This window comes from Zeus faber (assembly GCF_960531495.2).
Source record: "Zeus faber genome assembly, chromosome: 9".
In the NCBI taxonomy this organism is placed as follows: Eukaryota; Metazoa; Chordata; class Actinopteri; order Zeiformes; family Zeidae; genus Zeus; species Zeus faber.
Genome location: NC_137197.1, coordinates 5945419 through 5964616, shown reverse-complemented (window position 1 = coordinate 5964616; position 19198 = coordinate 5945419). Strand labels below are relative to the sequence as shown.

The 19198-nt window shown below is 46.3% G+C and overlaps 1 protein-coding gene across 1 annotated transcript; it reads right to left on the bottom strand.

The window, feature by feature from the left end:
* Window positions 1-229: 229 nt before the first annotated feature.
* Window positions 230-18006, bottom strand: postnb (periostin, osteoblast specific factor b). Its single transcript, XM_080006498.1, has 22 exons — window positions 17850-18006; window positions 17248-17346; window positions 14187-14251; window positions 13538-13695; window positions 12831-12995; window positions 12477-12623; window positions 12177-12318; window positions 10559-10771; window positions 8795-8929; window positions 4914-5062; window positions 4675-4811; window positions 4328-4458; window positions 4098-4228; window positions 3594-3696; window positions 3380-3447; window positions 2916-2961; window positions 2791-2820; window positions 2190-2303; window positions 2062-2109; window positions 1250-1321; window positions 1099-1137; window positions 230-1003 (listed from the first exon to the last, which is right to left on the bottom strand). Exons 1-22 carry the CDS (start codon window positions 17966-17968, stop codon window positions 957-959), a joined length of 2358 nt encoding a protein of 785 aa, XP_079862624.1. The 5' UTR covers window positions 17969-18006; the 3' UTR covers window positions 230-956.
* Window positions 18007-19198: the final 1192 nt, after the last annotated feature.

Sequence of the window (19198 nt, the reverse complement as noted above, 5' to 3'; positions counted from 1 at the left end):
TTTTTTTTTTTCAAGGTTTTCCCCCGCAGTGGATTTTAAGCGACTTGCAATGCTTCGTCAGGCACCACACGGACGCACTACGGCGCAAGGGAAACGACGAAGCACGAAGTGAGCACGTTTGTTGATGAGCGCTTTCAGGTTAAACTGGCACAAGATTTCCAGCTCCGCGTTCATCGAGCTCGCCCTTTTGATTGAGGAAACCTGATCGACAGTACTTTGTGCAAATGAATCTTGACACTCCCAGTTTTATTTCAGATAAGTCAATGACAACGTGTGAGCGGTCGCCTCAATATTGTCATATTCTTACCCAAGAATGTACTTTATTGAAAAAGGTTTGGAAAATTAAAAAAAAAAAGGGATAAGGGATCGGACACATTGCTCCGAATAGAACACGCATGAATAAAGATCAACATGAACAGTAAAAAAAAAAAGGTACAATCAGAGAAAGTTTCGATCAGAAAACATCTTACAACATCTCGCGATGTGTCCGCTGCAAACTCCCCGTCATGCTGCGATAAATTACATCTTCCCAAAACGGCCAATAAAAAAATCCTCCCGCATCAGTGTTCACCTTCAGCAAAAGCATAGCATAGTTTAGGGTTTAAAACTTGTTTTCACTTGTCTTTATTGCAAGCCTAATGGTTGGGATTTCGAAAGATTTTATAGCTACTCTGATTCTCTGTCGCTTTGGTTCTGCCAAAACTTTCATTTGGCGGTATTTACATAGACAATAAAAAAGTTCAAAGTTTCCTTTATTCATCAAGCCGTCATATGAGATATACATTGGAAGCACCATTGTTTATCAAAGTGGTTTTATTTCTGTTACTCACACCAATTGCTTTTTTGTTTCCAATGACCACCATTTTCCATCATTCAAGTGGAAGCTCAACATGTAAAACTCGCGGCGTCTTCTGGTTCGATCGTTCTCTGTCGTTAGCGGCTTTGTTGGTCCGCGCTCACTCCTTCTTGTCGTGGACGAGCCTCGTCCTCCGCCTGCTTCCAGCTTGTAATAAAGAGAAGCCAATCGGCCCGTGAACAAAAAGATCACTCCCCGTCACATGAGGTTTTACCTTGGTGCGAGCGGAGGCGCGACTTTACCTGGAACCCTCCGGCCGGTCATCCGTTTGGGAGGCGTTCCTGCAGAGGTAAACAGATTCACCGTCATGGAGCTGTCATTTTACAAGTATCTTATTGCTTTCTCTTCGAGTCCCAGAAATGTGAATATTAGAAGCTCAGTCGTAGCCCTGACCTTGGATTATTTTGGTAATTGTGTCAGAGTCAGCGTCAGACCCAGTTGTGATGATCTCAGCGAGGTTGGTACCTGAGGAAGGTGGAAAACAAAAGCTCAGAATAAGAGGGTTCACTTGATTGAGCCCCATGGGCAGCGGCAGTGGTCCCTCAACCCTATGGTCCCTCACCCCTATGGTCTCTCAACCCTAAGGTCCCTCACCCCTATGCCCCCTTAAAACTATGTCCCCTCAACTCTGCAGTTCCTCAAGGCTATCTTTCCTCAATCCTATGTTCTCTCACGCCAATGGTCCCTCAGCAATGTTCCCTAAGCGTTTTGTTGCCTCAGCCCTTGTCTTAATGTTCCCTAGTCCTATGTTCCCTCAGCTCTACTGTGTGTTCCCTCCATCCAATATTCTCTCAGCCCATTCTCCTCAGCCCTATGCTCCCTCAGCCCTTTGTTTTCTCAGCCCTTTGTTTCCTCAGCTCTGCGTTTCCTCAGCCCTATGTTCCCTCAGCCCTATATTCCCTCAGCTCTATGTTCCCTCAGCCCTATGTCTGCTCAGATCTATGTTCCCTCAATCCAATGTTCACTCGAAGGGTTGAGGGAACATAATGTGCCGTTGGATAACGTTGCCAGTCCATCTTCTTCACACTTAACGTGTTTTGGTATCTGTTAGTCCTTCTATCCGTCCAACTTTCTGAACTTGAAATTTTCCAACTCTGCATTTTAGCACCAAATTATATATCCTTGCAGCATTAACTAATACTTTTTCCTTGATACTTTTTACCTTCTGCAAAACTCCATATGAGTACATTCTACTTGTTACTGACCTTCCAAAGAGAGGTTGGAGGTGCCAGTGCTGACAGAGTACTGGGGCCCTGGGGAAAGCGGCAGTAATCAATTATTTTATACAAATATCACAAATTTATCAGAAGATTCAAATAACAATGAGGCTTACCTGAGACTACTCTGGTGACTTTGGTGATTGTAGGCGAAGTCTCGATAACCCGGGTCACCTTGGTGATGACGGGATCTCCGGGAATAACCCTTGTGACTTTGGTAACCTCAGGAACTACGAATGGAAAAAAAAATGAACAAAGACGGCAGATCTCAGCGTGTGCTCAACACATACCAGCCTCATTCTTTGGGATGAGTCTTGCCGCCAGCCAGGAAAAAAACCTCGCCCTTGCATGTCATTCATTCGACCAGCAGACCTTCCTCTGTTCTGAAAGGCTTTCCTTTCCAAATATGTGATTCATAATCAAATTGATAATGTCCACACTTGCTAAGTCCTGAGATGCCCTGACACTGCACTTTGAGAGGAGTGTGGAAAAAAAAGGCGATGGGGAGCGTGTTGGGTAAGGGGAATCCTTTGCATTTCTATGGATCCAAGCGTCTGTATTTCAATGTGTACTTCAGTTCGGCCCTCGCCCAAAGCCCCAGGACCCTCTCAGCGTAAACAGAACATCAATTTAATAAACAAACGCTTCAATGGAATCACATCTGATGTCAGTCATTTGATGAGGAATCGCACCATATGCAAAAATCATTGACTGTACCTTCCTGGATGACGCGAGTGATGGTCTTCTCTAATGACACAAGAGATATAAAGCAGTTAAAGACGGAAGGTTACCATAAGTGTACAACAAAAATGTATGACAAAAAAATTATTATCACTACTTACTGATAAATGTGAGGGGGATTTCCTTATATCTGAAACCTGAGATGTACTGTAAAAAAACACATCGGAATTATTCAACTGTACGGTGCTGTATTCCATGAACAACCACACGCCATTTTACTTAAATATGCAGAGTTAGTTGAGTTTGTTTTACGTAAGCTGCAATAATTCACCACGACTAATCAATTTCTTCTTTCAATTTCTTATGAATAAATATTCAAAATAAACCCTTTAACATGCCTCTCGACTCACACAGCGGTATAAAACCATTACTTTACTCGCCCCATAAAGGTAATTTTATAGCAAACACAAGCAGTGTCTTGTCAGGACATTCATAAGCAGGAACAGAAATCATGTGGTAACGCTCCAGAATTATTGGGATTGAAAAAAACAAAAAAAAAACATCTCTGCACTTACAAACGCCAAACCCAGTGCTATTAAAACAAAGTGAGAGTTTGATTCCGTACCTTAATCTGGATGTAAGTGATGAGCCTTCTCAACAGCCTCAGGAAATCCTGGCTTCCAGTGGGAATATCTACAGCAGAGAGCAGGGCGTGGCCGCACGGAGCCTTTAACAACAGCTTTGTGATAAAAAAAGTTTGCAGAGTGCATACGCTGACAGTTTAACAAAGGGAACTAAACTCTGAGAAGGAAAAACAGAAAATGATGGACGGGGAATACCTGCAGGGTATAGCAGGCTATTGACAAAGTGCACGACTCCGTTCGTGGCCATGATATCAGACTCGGGGACTTGGACAGAATTCACTTGCATAGTGTTGTTGGCCTGCGGGGGATAATTTAGGAAATTACAGACACGAAAGCCAACACAATAAATTACTTGATCGAGCTTGTAGTACAAAGAACCGTGCACCCGGTTCTGGCGCTCACTCTTATGTGCTTCCAAGTTCGAAAATAATAACCTCTTATGGGTTCTATCAGAAAATAAATAATCGGATAATTACTGAAGAAAAATATTTAAAATTTAGATTTTTATATCAATTTTTTTCGTCACCTCGTTGCTTAAGCACCCTAGATGTGATGTACGTAAATGAAATATTTCTCGGATAAAAAATGTTATAGGCGGAAATGCAACATAAACCTTCCAGGCCTGGGTAGGAACCATGCATACAGCCACTGTGCATGGGCGCATGCATCGGTGGCGTCGGTCTATCTGCCGTCACTCACAAACAGCACTCGGAGGTTGCTGCCCTGCAGGGACTTGAGCAGGTTGGTCACTCCGGTCTCCAGCCCGCCGCCGATGAAGACGCCGTTATTGAAGTGGTAGAGGAGGATGGTCCTCAGGGCGTTCATGTCCCCTGCGGAGAGGGATGGCGAAGAGCAGACGCAGGGCAAAATCAGCGGGCTGAGAGGACCACGGATTTACGCCGCGGATGTGAGGCTCTCGGTGAACGTACCCCTGAGCAAGGCCAGGTCCTCCTGGCTCACATCAGCGAAGGCTTTGTCGCTGGGAGCGAACAGGGTGAAATCTCCCTCCTGCTTCAGAAGGTCGGTCAAGCCGGCGGCTTCCACCAGCGACAAAAAGATCCTGCGACCGGGGGGAAGGGGGAAACCGTTACTTGGCCGTCGCAGAAACCGCTGAGCGCCGGCGTAATGCAAGAGCAGCACTTTCCCACCCCGCGTTCCTCAGATCTGGGTGATTGCGGATGCAGTTTTAATGGAAAGATGGAGAAGAAAAATGTGGTTTTTCTTCTACCCCACAGTTTATGGCCCCCGGCCCCTCACCAGCGATCCCTGTACTTACTTGAATCCTCCTCTTTTGGTCAGAATCTCAAACATGTTTTGTTCCGCTGGTTTCAACAGCGTTTTCATGAGGTGGAGGGCTCCGTTGCTTCCCTCTTTGCTGCCTCTCACCAGACAAGAATTCTCAATGCACACAGCCTGCAGAAACAATCCGCTGGTCAGTGGGGAGGCAAATGCATCACAGCATAATTCTTTCCAAAGCCGAGGGGCCACAGTGCGTAGTTTGGCCCGGGTACCTACTGTGCGATAGATGAAGACCCTCAGAAACTTTCCGAAAAGGGTCTCCAGATGCTGGCCGTTGTATAACTGACCCAGGACAATCTTCCTCTTTAAGATGTGGTTCTCCAGAATAATCTTGAGCAGCCTCTGATCCATGGCCATGATCTCGTCTGCTCGGGGAGAAGAGATTGAACAATATGTTTTACATTTTGGGGGGCGAGCAACTGCCCCTTTGCCCCCTGATGTCCATGTTGCCCTTTTTATCAGGCGCACTTTTTTGTTTTGTCTGTCGTGAATGGCATTGATCTTTTGTTGGAAACAGCTGTATTATACATGGACTAAAATAACCCGACGGAGCTGTTTTAGTTGGATGGTTGGGTGGTGGTGGTGGGGTTTGATGGGGGGAGCGTTTCTCAGAGAGCTAGAGACGCACAAAGGCAGAGCTTGGTGGGTTTTTTTGTTTCTTTTGCTTGTTTTTATTTCAAAATTTGAATATCAGTTGTCAACTTTGGATAAAATGGAATAATATAAGGCCAGATAATAGACATATTCAAGCTGGCGCCACTGTGTGTGGTTTTCTATGAGGGCGCGAGTATAAACACAACTAGAGGCTGTGAAGGTGGAGCAGTGAGTGGCAGAGACGGATATTACATTTTAGTGTTGGGGGGACAGGAAATTCTCAAAACACTGAAAGTACTGTACAGTTTATAGAGGAAAAGCCTTATTTCTACTAAATATACTGGATAATTGATAAGTAAATAACTTAAGGCTTGTACATGTGTATGTTATTTACAGTACAGGAGAGAAGCAACACCCATTCAATGAACTAAAACTAATAATTAGATTCAGTTTTTCCCAAAGAAGCAGATCTCTCATGTTTCTCTCAATGTTTAGTGTTTGTTCTTAATATGTCCTCTTTATTTTATGAATTAAGTCTTTACTTGTTTCCAAAATTATAAACAAAATGGCATCATGGCAGCCATTTCACATGCAGTAAGAAAAAAAAAAAACAGAATAAACTTAGAGCCTACATACTTAGGGTAAGTTAATTCTAATATTAAATTATAGAAATATTACTGTTACCGTTGGCACAGATAAGGCATTTTGGTATGAAAACCCCCATTTTTAATTGAACCAAGTACCCTGTATCATAAACACACATCTGGTATTTGTAAGAAACTCAACCACTTCAACATCAGTCGTAAATTCAGCGAGTTATGATGACTTTAACAGTGGAAAGACCTCCCTCCTCCATACACATTCAGTACATGCCCGAGGAGATTCACCTCATGTAGGTGGGGTTGGCAGCGGACCAAACCACTCAGACATAGAGGGGGGGACGCACTCTTTCCAAACTTCAAAAAACAATGTTTTGCGTCTAAATTGAGCACAAGGCCTTTCAGTGCATATTATTATATTATTTAAAGTTATGTAGTTATGTTTACAATGATATATTGAGGGGGGCAACCCTCTCTTTTTCCCGGTAAGGGGGGGTGGTCGAGACCGCTCTGCTCCCCAGCCCCCTAATTTCCACCCGGTGGGCAACCGCCTTTTTGAAGTAAAACGTAAAAAGCGTCAGGATTCACGAGCGGGGTATGTTCTGACGTAGTTGATGTCGTAGAACTAAACGTGAAGATGTCTTCAGCTTGTGTCAACCGCAGAGGCTTACTCCAGGCATCGAACCTTAAACCCATTCAAAAATTCATTTCCGGGTTTTAGGACTCATTCCTGCAGCGCTCCATTGGCCGAGTTGGTTGGGGGCACGGGGGATACGTCCCCCTCAAAATTTAGAACACGTGCATTTGCCCCGCCAAATAATTATTACGATAAATTTCATGAATGAAGAAATCTACACCGTAAATTGGTGCAGAAAAGGCACAAATTGGTGCATCGAAATCCACCAGAAAACAGGAACACGAAGGAAAAGGAAAAGCTCCCGCCCCTCTCAATGTCTGCGCGCGGGCCTGCTGTCAGCAGTGGTTTGATTTACTGCACAGTTCTGTAAACTACATTGGGGAAAATGTACAGCACCCAACGAAACCTGTTTCAGGGCTGAGAGGAGTTTACAGGCAGGATCCAGGCTCCACTTTAATGTTCAGCTGGTACCACCTTATGTATTCCTCGCACCATTTTTTCACTGTGCAGTGAACGTGTTTGGCTTTTATTAATGACCTTTAGTTAAAAAACTTAGTCAGTTTAAATAGTAATAACTAAGCAAATGGGGGATGCCGTGGAGAATCGCTTTATAATAACAGGCAGTAATTTGCTTTTCTTACTTTATTCTGTCTTGATGAGCCAAACAGAAAAATCCAGGTTCAGAAAGGAAGAAAGCCCAGCCGTGTTTTTGCTCCAGCCGTGCACTGATCGGCTGATTTCAACCTCCAGGATTTCATTGAGTTCCTCGTTGATTGTTGCGACCAAAATCGCTTGTTTTGGCAGCGGCTTTGCTCAAAACTTGCAAAGCAATTGACAATTTTATATGTTATTCTTTTTTTTTTTTCTGTAAAATTGTGGGCAAAATTAGAATGAGAGTCATGTAATCACTTCGTGTGATAATGTGCATTCTGCATATCACAGGAAGTGGAAATATTTTCGGACTCAATTTATTTTTTATTTTTTCTGAACATGAGGACTGATGAGCTCAAAGCATGATGTGCTTGGGTCTACAAAACAAATGTAATATTTTTTATTTTTATTTTTTTTAAACCTGTGCTATCAGCATACAAAACAAATGCTCAATTCAACGCAAATTTGGCACCAAATAAAATCAGTGCTGTACGACGAGGGACAGCAGCCTCTGTCTTTTCGTGTGAGGGGCGACAGGTTTAAACTTGTGGGTTGAATTTGGCCTTTTAATGCGGAAAAGTTGCAGCATTTTATTTATTTATTTATTTATTCAAAATTGCAAGCTCTTGCAACAAATGTTTTTATTCTCTGAATTTTTCGAGATTCGTCCGGAACGGGACGACCGCTAGCGCTAGAGACACGGTTGAGGTGTCGTTAGAACCGCGACGTCACAGACATGTCATGGTTCAAGTTTCGTCCAAATCCATTCACTTACGGAGCAGAAAATTGTGAAGAAAAAAAAAAACCGACCAAATTTGACCGAAAGTAGCCGAACGTTCCTGCTTCACTGACACGGCAACGCTCGGAGACTTTGGATCGGTAATGGAACGAGATGAGTTTTCGAGTAAGACTCTTTGTGACGTCATCATCCAATTTGTTACCAGCGCACAGGTTGTGGTTCTGAACGCCGACGTGGTTAGAGATTACAAACTAGGCGTGTGTTTACGCACCGTCTTACCTGGTGGATGTCTGCCAGGGCTGTTCCACTGAAATTTCATCTATTTGTTCTTATTGTAAAAGGAGACATTGTATTCCGATATGAGATGTGGCGTTTCGATCCCCCTTACTTTGCAGGATTCGCGGAAGTCGTAAGATACAAAACCGCCGAGTGCGTGATGAGTTCATATTCTTGGAACGAATCGGAAAAAATACTATCCTGAAAATTGTAAATAATCACATAAAAACGTCAACGTCAATGTTTTCCGGATTCATGGAAAAGTAACCCATCGTGTATTGCTGCCTGCAGCTAAATGTAATTATTGTGATGGCAAAATCGCAATTTCGCAGTTTCCTGGAGAGACTGGCTGCTTAGCAAATGCACATGGCTCACTGAACATCCTGGAGGGGAATCTCACGCCCTGAGCCCGGGAACGGCTGCGGTTATTCTTAGGTTCGCGCATGTCATGAAACTTCAGGAAGCCCTCAGATCTCCACATGAGCGCGCGAGTCCCCGCAGACTCCAGACTGTGGACTGAGGTCGACGCCCCGCCCCCTCCTCTCTGAGGGCGAGGGCAAGGGGGGCTGTTTGTGGCGCGGGCAGGGGCTCGGCGACTCACCGGTGAAGGCCCCGTTGAGGGGTGCCAGCAGGGTGTACTCCGCTTCCGGCCTCATGGCGGCGGCCAGGCCCAGCTCCGACACCAGGTCCCCGTAGATGGACTGGGAACTCCCCACCAGCTCCATCACCTGCTTCGCTGAGAGGACACATCACACCCAGGCAACACTTCAGAGGGAAAACACTGTTTAGATGTTAAATAGGTCACCGTTTTTATGCCAAAATGAACTCAACCAGCTGAAAAAATGCGCCATTGCTTTCCCTCCCTCCTTTGAAGTTGCGGGAGGGGGGTGTATGTGTGTGTGTGTGTGTGTGTGTGTGTGTGTGTGTGGGGGGGGGGGGGGGGGGGGGTGGAGGTTAACCAAACCACTATTGATTTAGAATATGGGCCATATGCTTTTTTTTCCTTCTTGGCTTGGCTGAGACGTTTCACCTCGTGCAACTTTTCCCAAACTGTACGTGATTCACTTTTTCAAACTGTCCAGGGCTCGGGGGGTTGGGGGTATCTGGGCGTAATTCGCGCGCCCTCTCGGACGGGGCCGATGACGCACGCGCGCCAGCGACGGGCCGCCCGTGATGGACGCGCAAAAAACAGTGTATATTTATTCCAGATGTAGGTTATTTTATTTCACGTCTCCTTACGGAAGGAAAAAGGCTCCGTGCGTAACAGGGACACCTTTCTTGCCGCTTGACAGTTTGCCTAGAGCGGCAAAATGGCTAGAGCCGGCCCTGTAGACGGGGTACGCAGCCGGAGGTCGGATGCGTGACGGGGCAGCGGGACTGTTAAAAGTTTGGGAGCCACTGACTTTAGTGAAACAATAGTGTGAAATGCACCATCAGCTGCCAACTTCACTTTTGTTTTATAAAGCTCTGTGTTTAAAAACAGCTTCCAAACAAACTCCCGCTCACTGGTGCTGGAGCAACTAATCTCCTGCTCATTTTATGGGAGACTTTTCTTGCCCATTTCTCAATGAGATCCACCGCTGCAGTCCTGCGGAATGGTCTAACACCACATTCCAGTCTTTCCTCTTTTTCCTCACGATGCACCCGGCACCAGATAAAACTGAATCTGGTTATGATTCTAAATTCCGTTCTCTCTCTCTCCGGTGAAATTGAGTAATCAATACACGTGCCATTGACTCGCTTTATTTTTGGTGGTTTTTTTGGTGTTTGGTGTCTTTCTTATCCCTGTTGCGGTACACTGATTCCACTGTTCACCAGCATCGTACGTTTCGGACTCATAACTGATTTAAGCTGCAAAGTTTTAAATTCCAAGTTCTTGTTAAAACGGTACTTGTGCAAAAAGTGATGCATGATTATGTAAACTGGCTAGCCAACTCATAAACCCATTTCTTCTTCATTTGTTATCGTGTCTTTTTTATGATACATATTATAATTATCACAATTATTGAGACGATTATTATTATGGTAAAAATATATATAAAACATTTTTTTCCAAACATAAATCATATATATATATATATATATATATACTGTATATAGGGGGAAATCAAGATGTGAAGTTGGTTGGAGGTGGCCTTTAACTTACTGCGGGACTGCTCTATAATGCCTTGTACAATAAGCTGGACCGCCTCAGCATCAGACTTTACACTCACAAGTCCGTCGTCAACTTAATAATTCTTTTGGATGAATTTGACAGTATTTTGGTTAAATTGATCCCGATCCTCGGTGGCTAGATGTTTAAGGCCAGAATTTTCAACGACCCGTGAAACTTGGCGAGCAGGGAAGCGCGAGATGGGATCCTCACCTGAGTCGGGCATGAGCACCTGATCGATGAGGTGGATGACGCCGTTGACGGTGACGATGTCCTTCTTCATCACCATCTTGATGCCGTTGACCGTGATGCTGTCGCCATCGCAGCCGATCTCGATGTTGTTTCCCTCCAGCGTCTCGTAGGAGGTTCCGCTCATGATGGCCTCGGAGCACTGCACCGAGCCCAGGAGGTGGAAGTTCACCAAGGCTGCGGGGGGGGGGGGGGGTGGCGGGGACACAGCAGCGCAGCGTCAAGTCAGTGTGTCGCTGAAAGCCCTTGATTACAGCCCTTCACAAAGAGCTTCGCAAGCCCACGCTCAAGTTACATTGACAGCACTAACCCAGGGCTGGGGAAACCTTTTCCACAGACCACTGTGACTTAACAAAGAAAACCATTAAATGCTGTTGCTATCAAAGACAAAAAAATCGGATGCCGTTAAATAAGGTTCGATTGACTACTTCTTCAAAACATAAGTAAATATACAGTCAATATCAGATCTAGGTAGCACACAGTGGCCGGGGTTTCCCCTCCCCTGCCCTTAACGTAAGCCTCCGAACAAGAGAGGAAAAACTCGGCCAAAAGCAACTTCCAATCATTGATAGAGATGTTATAGTAGTAATTTGTAGAGACGTCTCCCTGGTTTCATCTCTGGTACGGTTGTTAATGTATCCATACTGTAGAATATACAGAGCAGTTAATTTTTATGCTCCGTGGATCCTCTCGTATTTCAACACGAGGCAGAGTGGGTCAGCCGGCCACTCAGGCTTTATGACCGACGTGCTTCTGCAAGTTAACGGCGGAGCCGAGGACACAAAGACCTGGCAACCCGACGGGCCTTTGGATCCCAAGGGCCCTTGAGCAAAGGGGGCCCCCGCAGTTTTTTTCTCTCACAGACTGGCGGGGCGAGCTTCAGGGCGAATAAAAAAGGGCTGAGAACAGACTCAAGACAGTTTTCCCTGGTTTGCTCCCTGGTGCAGCTGCTTCCCAGATCTGAGCATCGACAATCCAAAATGTTAATGTTCTTTTCAGGTCTTTCAGGAGGGCTTTTTTAAGAGCCACTGTATATGTGAGGGCTTCAACTTGCCAAAGCGCAAGCAACTGTTGTAGAGCGGCTTGTATGAAACAAGCCGCTGTCTGCGGAGCTCGAGTGTCCGGGGCCCACACGCTCACTCCGCAGACAATCTCAAACAAAACAAATATTTGCTGTGATTTGTGCAACGCCGTGTGACTTTCCACTCGCTATTTCACGCGAGGTTTGAGACGGGCAGTCGTTTTTATTACACACTGGCACAACTTGGGCATGAACGGTTTGCCAACTGTCTGTGGATTCCAGATCCATGCTGAAGACTCTTGCGGTCTCATCTGTTTTGAATAGGAAAAAGTGGACCAAGTAAAAAAGGGTCTTTATTGGTGACTCGCGCCAGAAAAAATGCCTATGGGGAACTACAGAATTTCCCTTCCTGTACTTTCAACCCATTAAACATAAATGTGGCTGTAGCTTGGCTTTGTCTGCACTCAATACAAAGTTCGCCACAGCTTCTTAAAAAGAGTGTTTCTTTTGCCTGGACAAGGCCCTCGGGCGGCGACAGGTAGTAACGTAACGGTGCTTTACCTCGGAGGACTTCCTTGTCACTCATCAGTCGATCCAAGACATCTTTTCCGAGGGCCTCGAAGGCTTCGTTGGTGGGGGCGAACAGGGTGTACTGTCCTGGTTCACCCAGCTTGTCCAGCAGACCAGCGTCACGAGCCAAATCCTACGAGCACATACACACGAGCGGCGGCGGCGTCAGGGGTGGGCGTCCGGGGGAATGTTTTCTGAGTCCGCTCGGGCTGAGCCCCTGCACTCGAGTCGATTTAGACATCGATGTGGAACAGGATATATAGTAGACTACAGTTAACACGTGGTACTCACGGCGAGAGTAGTGAGGTCGTCGTCCACCTCCAGGACGCCCTGGATGGAGTTTCCCACGGCGCTGATGACGCGGTCGATGACGTGCACGACGCCGTTGGTGGCCACCTGGTTACCGTGGATGATCCTGGCACAGTTGACCGTCACCACCTGCGTGGAACACGAGCCCCGGTCACACAGCGCTAGCTATTCCAAACCACATCGATATATGTCCAGGCCAGAAAGTGAAGGTGTTTGTGCATTTTCCCCCTTTTCACTGTTTAACAGGAGCAGTTGGACAAAGAAAATTGTTCTTTAGAATTCTAAGCTGGCAACAGGTGGAAGCTTCGCTTTGCGGTCTGGGCCGGTCGTACATACGCCGTTTGAGTAATGGTTGATGTAGATGCCCAGGTCCTGGTACATGGAGGAGAAGGTCATTCCGTTTTTCAGGTCTTTGGTGAGGAGGCGCTTGTTGACCATGTGGTAGTGCAGAGCGTTGTACAGCTCGATGTTGACGTTGCTGACCAATGCGCTCTTCACTTCCTGCGAGGTCGGGAGGAGAGGACAACGTGAAGAAATTACATTAACATAGTTTTGACGTATGTACCAAACGGCTCATGCAAGCAGACTCCTGCTGAGCAACAAATTGCATTGTGGATTGTTTGTATCTTGTAAACCAATCAGAATCCAATGGGGGCGGGGCCTATGCTGCAGCTACTGCCGGTGATTGCAGAGAACTTTAACTCGATCCTCGTGTCCTTCAACCCAAATCTTTCACTAATGAATGAGTGCAGCGCCTGTGAAGTAACCCATTGGTATCTGAGAGACGATCTGACGGTTCGAGTTGGACTCAAGGCGTGCCGGTATTTTGGCAGGACGGAGCTCCAGCTTCATCTAACTGCTCCGACACCAAACTCCAACGAACAGCGCTTGATACTATGAAAACGGTTGAAAGGCGTTGGTACGGGAGTGGAGTTGAGCAGCCAACGAGGACGTTGTCCCTGCACTCCACCTCCGGTTCTTTTTCCAGTCAGACTACGCCCTACTCCTCAGTCCTCTACAAGTTTAGTATTACTGACACGTACTTCATCTAAGCGATCCCAGGCGTCATTGCTCGGGGCGAAGAAGGTGTATGACCCAGCTCCCTCGATCTCAGCCCGGAGCTTGGAGAGGTCCGAGTAGTCCTGGGTGGAGCTGGCACCCACCACACCCAGTGTGCCGTACACGTGGTCGATGGGGGCCACTGAGGAAGAGAAAATAACAAATGCTAGACATCTCCAAGTCTGCTTCTTGGTGGAGAAAAGAAACATGTAACAAATCTGTTAATCTCTCAATAAACCACAGTTAAATGTGAAATATGTGACCGAAGAGTGGATCATTAGGAATGACAAGGTTTTCAAAGTTTGTACAATATAATATACTTTTAATAAAAATCCCGCATTTGACTGTCACTGGAATTCCTTTCCATCAACAGCTGCTAAGAGGATCAAAAATCCTGCAGTAATGTGTCCGTACCACACAATTACAGATATTTCTTATTCATTATTGTGTAACTCATCATTAAACAACAAGAGAAAACCTTATGCATAGACGTTATGCCACCGTATTTTTTGCGATTGGATGGTCCGATTTCCAAAGAGATCCCACAGTCCGTTTAATTTTACGATGAAGCATCGCTCTGTCCACGTGTGACCTCAGCTACGTCGTGTGCTGTGAGCCGACGATGCACGGTACCTGCAGGGCATCCACGCATGCTGTCCATCTTCATGTATCCCGGGCAGCACTCGTACAGCACGGTCCTACAAGCCGCAGAGGGGGAGGTCAGGGTGAAGGGAAAAGTCACCACATCCCCTGAAATTAGTTTTGTTTGCAAGCGTCTTTCAATGCAGCAGTGTGAGAGATATTTTTTCTGGCGATTTTCAGCTGAATCATCATTTCCCACATGTCCCATTAAATCTCCTGCTTTCCCCTCAACCGGCCGCGTGGTGCCACAGCCCGGGCCAAGCGCAGCAGAGAAGGTGCCTGCAGGATTACGCTACCGTCACAGACGAGTATTTATACCACCACGGACTTGTTCTTGAACCGAAATAATGACTTTGGCCCCCGTCCACGTTTGGTTAACCTCAGGGACATTTTGTTTTTCATCTTGCATCGGCACAGCGTACTTAAAAGTTTTGATTATTCGGAAATCTTGCTCAGGCTAGGGAAATATGTCAGCTGCAGCCACAGAGTGCGATGATGTTCATGGAAATACAGTGGCGGCGTTGAACAACCTCATTCCGTTGGCATTGTCTGTGCAAAGAACCTCTCATCTCGCAAAGCTCTCCAGATTTTCATGCAGATCGGTGCGGTAACTGGCGAATTGGACACTGGATCCCAATGTGGGGTACGCGGACCCCCCAGGGGTCCTTCAAGAGGTTTCTGGGGGCCCCCAGCAACTTATTCAGTCAATGAATAAGTTGCTGGGATAATGATACAAACGTCATCATTATTCCATTTTCAAAACATTAAACCTTAGAGAATGGCAATTGTGCATCAAATTGATGGTCCTTGATATGAGAAAGGTGGAGGTGGCGGTGCGCGCTCGAACAGCACTGGACGCAGCCGTCATGGATCAGGCCGGCGTGATGGATGGCCGGAAGGATGGTAAAATCAAGCTGCAGCTGTTTAAAACCCTCTCCATCGAGTCAGGGGATCAAAACGTGTTAAGACTAACACTTTGAATAACGGCGGAAGGAGAACCCGCCCGCTTCGTATCGAGCGGCAATAAAAAACGAGCCCCACAAAAGGCAAACAACACCATCAGGATTGAAAGCTAATAAACGTACGTTAGTTCATTACAGCAGCCTCTCCAGCATGTTTTTATAGTGAGAAACATCTATAAACCCCCCCCCCCGACCCTGATTTCAGAGATGCCGGTGAGTCCAAACTTCACGTCCAGTCTTCATGGAACAAATACTATGGTGCCCCGACGCCTGGGAGACAACAAAGTGCTTTGTAATGAAGCGCAGGCTCGTATAACTCGCTCACATTCTCTGCCTGCGCATCGTCATCATCCGATAAGGACCAGACGGGGCGAGCATGAAGTGCTCCGGTGACTAAGTTCTTTTGCCTTTTGAAAAGCTCTGCAAACGGATCGGTTTCGGCATGGGTGAACAGGCGACGGCAATAAGCTTCGCTGAGGAGAGACAGGTACCGGCAGGTTATACCCAGCGGGAGGACGTTCCCCCCCCCGCTCCAGAGTAAATGGGGAGTTTGTTGCTTGCAACTGGTCCATCAGAACCATAGGAACACCCACGTTGGTGTATTATTTAGTCAGGATTGGTCATAAGGTTCATGAGGATATGAGCACTGAGGTTGCACTCTCTGAAATATGACTTCTCCTCCGTTCCGTTGGTTCTCAACATGGGGTCCGGGACCGCCAGGGGTCCTTCGAGAGTTTCAGGAGGTCCCCAGCAAAATTAGTTCACTAAACGTCCTTATTTTATTTACAAGACGTCACGTTTCATTGTTGCCTCCCTAACTAGACCACACTCATGCGATCATATATAGCACAAAACTTTCTCAGTGTCCCAGAGAGAAAATCAAATGGTGTCTCTGGCCTAATGCGTATCAAAATGAGGGTCGCTGCCCTGGAAAAAAAAGGTTGAGAACCGCTGCAGTATTGGACTAGTGCCTAAAAGGTGTGCACCGATTTTCCGAATAAAGGCTTCGAGCACGGACTTGTTTCTGGGAGGAAGATAAAGGGGATGAGGAGGAAGAGGAGGAGGACGACTGCTCGTGCAGCCGTCGCCTGGCAGCTCGTTTCTCACACAGTCCGGGCCAGGGCGGATCGAGGCTTGTCGTCCGTCTGAGCGATAACGACAAACCCCGCCCGCAGTCTCCTGCGAACGCCTTTGAACCGTGGCTGAAAGGGAGGTTGTGGCGGGGGGTGGGGGGGGGTTTGCGATGAGATCACTCGCCCAGTCAGCGGAAGACTCCCACGCAGCGGAACCCCCCGGCTCCCAGACTTCACATATGGTGGAGTCGGAAACTTCTACTTTGGTCGGCATCTGTTTTACTGTAGACGAGCGTAAGTCTCTGCAGCAGATGTGACGGAGTTCTGTGGAAAATGGGCAAAATTGCACTTCTCACAATTAAAAAAAACAGTTGCCCACGGGTTTGAGGATCCCCATTCGGAAGAGCCGCGTCACAACTGGGACTGTGCAAACCCCTTGTATTGGCCCCTGTAGGGGTTTTTTTTTTTTTTTTTTGATTGATTACATAATTCTGAGCCAGACAAAACAAGAACCAAACTTCTTAGGCTCTGGATTGATTACTTTCCCCTGGCTGCGTGACAGACAACCTCATTTTCCAAGCCCCGCGACTGCAGTTCAAGTCCAAGGTTCACTTGAAGCGCACCGTATAGTACCAGCGCGCCACTGGAAAAAAAAAAAAAAAAGTGGTGATGGCCCGGATCCACGGTGGAACACTGAACCGCTGGTAGGTGTGTTCAGGCCAAATGCTCATTCAGCGCATCGCACCAGCAACAGTGTTTTAATAAGCAGGTACAGTAGCGCCTTTTTGAAAAGTACGACAACAAACACACAATTATTTCCTGCGATTGGAAAATCAGCTGTTCAGCGTTACAGCCCTAGCTTTATTCAAGGTAACAGATGTCGACAGCCAGAAATCCTATGAGTTGCCAGAACAGAAAACTGAAAGGAAAGCAGGAACAGAACGTGTTAGGGTTAGGGTGTGTGTGTGTCATTTTCATCTCCGACTGGTCGGCGAGAGTCGCGAAAGCGGCACTTACGCTTGCTTTCCACAGATGGCCTTTTGGTACCAGTTGCGACACGTGGAGAAGTACTTCTTCTTGGTCCCGGTCACCTGCTGCAGAGCGCACACGTTGGGCCTGGGGAGACGAGGCGTGAATTCCCGGGTTAAAAAAACCTCTGGGCCAGAGTGCGTGAGATCTTAAGCGGGGGGGGAATTTGGGTCCTAGAGACAACGGTCCGAGGTGAGACACCACAATGCCAGACCACCACGATGAATTATCTGACGACGTTCCCTTCCGGCCTTTCAAAAGGCAGTTTGTCAAAATTGATTGATGATTTGAGCCTGAACAAACCTTTTCCTGCAGGAAACTAAGGAGTCAGACATGGTAAATGATCTGACAGTCGCAGCACAAACAAAACACATCATCCGTACAGGCATGTGGCCAATTTCACCTATTGATATAAAAAAAAAAACAACAAACTAAATATCACAATAAATATTTCTCGATGATAATATCATTCCAAATTCCATCTAATCACACCTCTAACACTCGCAGCCTAAGCTCACATGGATGCATGGGTGAAGTAAAATCCATAAAAATAACAAAAAAAAAAAAAAACACAACCACAACGTACTCACCCCTGTAGTCTCGCCCTGATGCGGCTGTGGGCCACGATTTTGTCGTAGGCTGAAGAGTCAGCCCGGTCCAGGGCCGACAGCACCAAGAGTGCAAAGGCCGCCGCGAAGAGGAGCTTCATCCTTGCAGGTCCCTTCAGCCTCAGACTAATGGTCGTAGCTCCGTCGGGGAGGGAGGTTATATACCTCCCTCCCTGACGGAGAATGGCAGCGTCTCAGGACCACCCAGCTCTCTCGCTCTCTCTGTCTCTCTCTCTCTCTCTCTCTCTCTGTCTCTCTCTCTCTCTCTCTGTCTCTCTCTGTCTCTCTCTGTCTCTCTCTCTCTCTCTCTCTGCAGTATGTATGGAACATGTAGCAGGAGGTATGTCAACGGTGGGATGCTTTTGCGTTTTATATGCAGCATTTGTACCATATAATTTGATTTTAAATTATGATTTTGGGGGATTCAGCCATTGCATAAGCACATTGTTTTGTCAATGTACTCGTAAACACAAAGTGAGAAAACAGGAGCACACATGTGAAATTGATAGTCTTCTATGGCCTTTTGGAAAACAACTTAAAACATAAAACATAAAATCGCAAGCATATGAATGAATGAATGAATGAATGAATGATCTTTATTGTTATTATACTCGTGTACAATAAAATTTCGCATGGCTCCTCCCAATATAGTTTAAATCAAACAAATTAATAAAAGCAGCACCAGAAAACAGCAGTTATAGCAGCATAATGTTTAAAAAGTGATGCTTGTGCAAGTACAAATTTAAATAAATGAATAGATAAGGTGCAGTTGAATGTTAGAAATATTAATAGATACAAAATCTTTGTGTTTATAAAGTGTGGTATTGACATGGATTCTCTGAGGGTGTGTGTGTGTGTGTGTGTCAGTCCCTGTGTGTGTGTGTGTGTGTGTGTGTGTGCACACGCGTGTGTGTGTGTCACAGCTCTTGTTTATGTGTGTGTGTGTGTGTGTGTGTGTGTGTGTGTGTGTGTGTGTGTGTGTGTGTGAGTAAAGCAAGTGGCCTCTGTGACCCAACCCTTAGGAGCTCTAATTCATTTTTACATAACAGGGAAATTTAGGTGCCAGATCCAGAGACAGATATATACGCAGCAGATGGAAGAGATGGGAGTGCAGCACCCTGCCATTTCTTGTCTATGGCAAAGTCATTAAATTGGCCTGAAGACAAAGAAACATCACATCATCCCTGAACTGATGCCAGGGACCGATGGGAACTACTGTCACAGTGCTGATTCTACCACCTAGTGGTGGAAGGAAGTACTGCTGCCTCCCTCATTCTGGGCAGTAGGGATACTGATCCCTGGCAGTGGAGGAAAGTAATAAAGTACAAGTA